Source organism: Nilaparvata lugens, chromosome 4, assembly GCF_014356525.2.
Source record: "Nilaparvata lugens isolate BPH chromosome 4, ASM1435652v1, whole genome shotgun sequence".
Classification (NCBI taxonomy): Eukaryota; Metazoa; Arthropoda; class Insecta; order Hemiptera; family Delphacidae; genus Nilaparvata; species Nilaparvata lugens.
The window spans coordinates 25,887,497-25,893,611 of record NC_052507.1 but is presented as its reverse complement, the minus strand read 5'-3'; the positions used below and the strand labels follow the sequence as shown (position 1 = coordinate 25,893,611).

Here is a 6,115-nt window from a genome sequence, read left to right as displayed (position 1 = left end):
AACGACCGGCAACAAAACCCCACAACAAAACGTCCAAGTCAGTGCTCAACTCCAGTCTTCTCAAAAATATGGTTTCAAGTAGTCTTCTTTCACAGAGGCTGGCCATCCTTCCTTGAAATATCTCAACACCTTGCTTAGAGTTGGATCTGTACCAGTTTCACTCCTTACTAATTTCATTGATACAGGCATCTCTGCTGCCACTAAATTCACATAATCTACTTCCTTAGAAATGTCATCTTCTTCACTCTCAACTGGCATCAGCTAGATTTGTTGCTGAGCTCATGTGTTGAAATTTGTAATCAATTCCAGATATACAAAATGTTTCAGAAGTAGTGTAGAACATTTTAGGGTATTGTTCCTGGATGATAGGAGACTACAAATGTTGTATTTGAAGTGTCCAAAACTCAGCGGTTATCCTTATAGCTGCCATTTTGTTTTTTCACTTCAACTAACCTAATAATAATAATGATAATAATAATAATAATAATAATAATAAATAATAATAATAATAATAATAATAATAATATAATAATAATAATAATAATAATAATAATAATGATAATAATAATAATTGGCATGTCTTTCGGGTTGGACAAGTGTGCAGTAACACATCTCCTGAAAGGAAGGTTACAGGGCCTGGTGCAGGAAATGGAGCTTATTGATGGAAGCATAATAAGAGCCCTGAGAGCTGGAGAGTCATACCAGTATCTGGGATTTGATCAGAATCAAGCTCAGGATGCTGTAAAAATAAAGATGGCTCTCTGCAGTGAGTATAAGAGGAGACTCAGGAGGCTCTGGTCATCTGAGTTATCTGGTAAGAATAAAGTTGAAGCCACCAACATGCTCGCTGTGCCGGTTCTCACCTACTCTTTTGGAGTGGTTAAGTGGAATCGGAATGAGCTCCAGGACCTGGACAGGGAAACCCGAAAAAGGATGCACATGGAGAGAAGTTTACATCCCCGCTCTTCTGTTGCCCGAATATACCTGCCAAGGCATGAAGGGGGCAGAGGTCTACTTGGTTTGGAGAATCTGCACAACAGGGTGGCCTTACAGTTTGCCTGCAGCATACAAAGATGCTCTGATCCCCTTATGCAGCTGGTTCATGACCATGAAGTTGCAGGGGTTGGGGCCTTCCTATATAAGGCAGCACAGCATGCGGCAGATACCCTTGGTCTCGATTTTCGCACTGATCGGGAGGAGGAGCATGAGCCTAATCAGCTCAGGGCTAGAATAAAGACTGCTGAGTCCAGACTCCTGTTGCAGCAACATAAGGACAAGTCCTTGCATGGTGTTTTCTACAGGCATGTTGAGGAGCAAGGCTTGTCCAAGCCACTGACTTTTGCTTTTCTGAAGTCAGCAGCCCTGAAATCTGAGACTGAGGGTTTCATACTGGCATGTCAAGATGGTGTCATCAACACATTGTCATACCGCAGCAGAGTAATGCACATGGATGTTCCTGATATCAGTTGCAGGGTGTGTCATAGAGCACCAGAGACGATCATGCACATCCTGTCTTCTTGTTCTGTGCATGCAACTGCAGGCTACATCCATCGACATAATGCTGCTCTGCGAGTTCTCTATTACCATCTTAGACACTCATATGGTATCGACAAAACACCAGTGCTGCCTTATGCCCCAGGGGAGATTGAATCTGTTGTGGGGAATGAGAGGTGCCGAATTTATTGGAATTACTCATTCTCTACCACCAGGCTTTTAAGAGCCACAAAGCCTGATGTTGTCCTCCTTGACATCACTTCGAAGACAATGTATGTCATTGAGTTTTCAGCACCAGCTGAGGGTAACATTGTCACCAAAGAGGAGGAAAAACAGACGAAATATCATGACCTACTAATGGAGCTGCGCAGGCTAAACCCAGGCTACTCTGTGAGAATGGTGGTGTTGATTGTAGGTGTACTGGGAGGCATGAGACCTTCATTTTTGGCCAACCTTAGAACGATTCCAGCCTGTGAGAGACCTGCTGCTGTGCTTGCAGGTCAGATGCAGAAGGCTGTCATTCTTGGTTCATTACGTCTACTCAGAGCAAACGATTTAATGGTAACGGACCCAGTATGATTGTTTACCACATGGACATGTGGAGCACTCACTCTGGAAAAATCGCTTGTCACTCTTCCTTGGGGGTCGGAGCCCAGGGAAAGGGTGGTCAAGCAAAACCTCAAACAACATAATAATAATAATAATAATAATAATAATAATATAATAATAATAATAATAATATAATAATAATAATAATATAATAATAATAATAATAATAATATAATAATAATAATATAATAATAATAATAATAATAATAATATAATAATAATAATAATAATAAAACACAATGGTGGGAATCTAGAGTGGAATCTAGTGTGACGATTCGTTCCAGTGGCTACTTAAAAAACTAGTTATAACAATATCAAATTGAATCAGTCTCTTCCAGTAAACCAATTGAGTTCATATTACTTATTATATTATTTACTCTATTAATTATGAAATTATTATATTAGAATCACATCTATAGGTTAAGGGAATGTTGTGGTAAACCTAACCTAAAACGTTTGAATGCTTAGAACACTAACATAGAGTTGAGATCGTTCAGACCTGCTTATTGTATAATATAATGTGATGGCATGTTTATTTGTGAATTATTATTTTTTGTTATTGTGTAGGAAAAAATGAATCTATAATAATAAGCTAATCAAAATTATTAGCACAATAAATGAGTTTATTTTTGAAAAAAACAAATTATAAAAAAGATATAGTACCTCTGATGTACAATAATAGCAAAAAGTTCCAAATATCCTTTGTATGTAAGTCTACATTGACAAACGGTATTATTTAATTTAATTACATTTATTGTTTGGATTATCAACAAATAAATATTAAATACAAGCGATCTTGCTAGATTTATTCCTCTTTGCACGAACAACCAATCAGAGGACAAAGAAAGGGATACCAAAATTTGAATTGTTGAGATGCAACACAGAATGTCGAGATCTCTGTTATTGTAATTTTATGTATTATTATTAATTCACCTACACTGTTGGAGTTGAACTGTATTTTGATATGATTGAATTATATTTATGTTTTAATGTATTTATTCGTCTTGTAAGTCAGGGAATTGAATGTAAACAAAGGAACCATTTTTCATAAAAATATGACATGTGCACTATGTCACTCAGCTACAACCAATAGCAATTGTCCTATGCAAATTAGAAATAGAGAGATTCATAGAGAATTGTGAATTTAATTTGGGGAAGAAGATCTTTCTGCTCTAGCACTGACCTGCCCTAGTCACACGTTTTGAGTAAACTTACATTTTTGTTGAAAAATTTCATGTAAATTATTTTTAACTGTTTAATGTGAATTTGAATGTTAATTGTAAAGTTCCTTTTGTTTGTGGAAATAATAATTAACGTAAAATACCTGATTGAATCTACATGAATCACAGAGTAATATACCAGCAACACGTTCTACTTGGAGTCCAGAAAATCCAGCACATGGCAGAAGAATAATTATTTGCGAACCAAGGAAAAAGGAAAACAGAGTCATGTGAGTTGTTCTTCTAGTGAATATATTGGGGCCCCATCTACGATTCATGAGTGATATAAATTCTAGTGAAAATTAATGGTCATGACCAGATTGTAATCAGGGGAAATACAATGTTAATCTACATTATAATAATCATCATTAAATAAGATTAATTTATAATAATCTGTCTATCGATCAAGCTATTTCAAAGCAGAACTCACAACTCTGTAATTATCATTTTAGCATACATCTTCTTTCAATTCTTAAATCATTATTAAATTGTAATTTGCACATGTCTGGTATTGTTAAACCAGAACACGTTATACCGATCATCACTATTCACTTGAAGATTATTATTTACTATCTGCTTATCTTGAAAATTGTCAATTTATTGAAATAACTGAGCATATCTTCCAGTTCGTTTCTTTTCTGAAAACCTTGATATCGTCTTTGACATGTTACCATTGGTATTGTGATAGACCTCGTATGGTCAGTGTAACAAGTCGGGAAATTAATTGAGTGGAAGGTTGTGGATGGTTGCTAATGTATCAGTTGATCACTGCGGGATTAATAAATATAATTCTGCTTACATTTGCTTTTACATTGGTCACTGTCGGCAGCTTAGCTTATAATTTCCAGACTAAATTAAACAGTGTATGTGGCATTTTGCAGGATTTAAGTCAATGTAACCCAACACTGATAGGATTAGATTCTGTACTCGAACCTCTTTTCAGAAATTATATTTATTTAATAAAGTATTCATTATCAATTCTGATAGCAGTAAGAGGCACAATCATACATGGATTTGTGATCTATATCTTTGTTTGGGTTGCATTGGCTCTTTATCAGAACAACAACCAGGTAATAATTTTAAGATTGCTTTATTTGAGCTCAGTACTATTGGAACACTCCAATCCTACATCTGGGATAACCTACAAATTTCTCAACCAATCAAATAAATTCTCAGGTCTGATATTACACAGAGGGGCATATATTCATGTACCCTTGAAAGTGAGCACTTTCATAAATTCATCTATTTCTTGTGTGGTCCATGCCCTCCCTGGAGCTAGGCCTGTCACACATGGCGGCCAACTCAGAGCTTTGAAGAGGTCACTGATCGATTGCAGAGATATTGTTGTTCTGTATATTACAGCAACAAAGATAGGGAAAATTTTTGGGAACTTTACTATTGTAAAATTTTTCAATCCCGGTTATAAGCTGTGTTATTATAACCTTCATGAGTCAAAAGTATTATCTTGAACATTCAATAATAAAAGTCAGTCATTTAATAAAATTTGAGGGAAAAGGTGAACTTGAAGATACTTCAGTGTTTCTAGGGCTTGAAAATAAGGTCATTCCTTCTATTAGTGTTAGTAATTGTGCTAGATTCTATGTTAGAAATAAATGTCTATTTCCATAGCTGTATTTATTCACACATCAACTTGCAACCATAATTTTTGTTCACTTGTCACAATTACTTATTCCAATTCACACTTGCTCTGATCAACAATTTCATACGTTTCAATTGCATCAATTTCTCCGCACACATTGTATCATCTTCGCGAGTTCACCATGGATGACACCAACCCAAACTTGTTCGTCTCCTATCAGGACGTACATCATTCGGAGCCTGTCACCAGAGATGCCGTGATGCCCAATGCGTCAGTCCTGCCGACCACTCCTAGCCATGATGATGATGATGGAGTAGGAAATCCACAAGATTGAGATCCCGGCATTGTGAGCTCAGTCGGATTCAGTTCGGAGAATTTGAAACAGCATTCGTCCACCCAGATAGAGCTCCAGGACGTGCCGGCTACTTCATCTCTGCGCGTCACCCCTCCAACACCTGCAACAGGAAAAGAAATATCAGTCGAAGATACTCGTGGAATTCTGTCAGTGGCACTGGCAAACAGCACCATGACCACATCCGAGCAAATGTTGTTCATGTTCAAGGAAAAGTTGAAAAGAGACCAAGAGGAGAGAGACAGGGACAGAGAGGAGCAGAGGGAAAAGTAGCGCAAACACCAAGAGGAGAGAGACAGGGACAGAGAGGAGCAGAGGGAAAAGGAGCGCAAACAGCAAGAGGAGAGAGACAGGGACAGAGAGGAAATTAGGCAGATGATTGCTAATGTGGGGAGCTCTCTCGAGGCTAAACTGGCAACACAGACAATGCAGCTGACTACCATGATGGATGATAAAATTGAGAGCTCCAATATTAAGATCCAAGCCAACATAACTGCCCAAAACCTGGAATTAGAAGGAGAGGTGGCCGCCAAGGTAATGGAACAAACCCACGAGGTAGAACTTTGCCTACAACAATATACCCTTGGGGAGATGAAAGCCCACTCTACCGATTGTGGACAAAAAAGGGTGCAACTAGAGCGGGAGTTAAGAAAGGATATCCATGGTATGCACTCAGCAGTAGAGACAGTTACCAGTCAGGTGGACCGGTTCTCAGAAAATCTGATACACCTTGAAGGTAAGGTGAGTGAGCTGACAAATCAACAGGTATCTTTGGGTGAGAAATGCACCACCATCCAAGAGGAGGTAAGCACACAAAGGAGCTATCTAGAGGAGAATATC

At 37.8% G+C, this 6,115-nt stretch overlaps 1 protein-coding gene across 1 annotated transcript in view; it reads right to left on the bottom strand.

Moving 5' to 3' along the window:
• Positions 1–2,705: 2,705 nt before the first annotated feature.
• LOC120350827 overlaps positions 2,706–6,115 on the bottom strand; it is a 76,266-nt gene continuing 72,856 nt past the window's right edge. Inside the window, exon 3 of the mRNA XM_039425719.1 lies at positions 2,706–5,378. Coding sequence (XP_039281653.1) covers positions 5,152–5,378 — 227 coding nt within the window. The 3' untranslated portion in view covers positions 2,706–5,151. The remainder of the gene's footprint in view (positions 5,379–6,115) is intronic.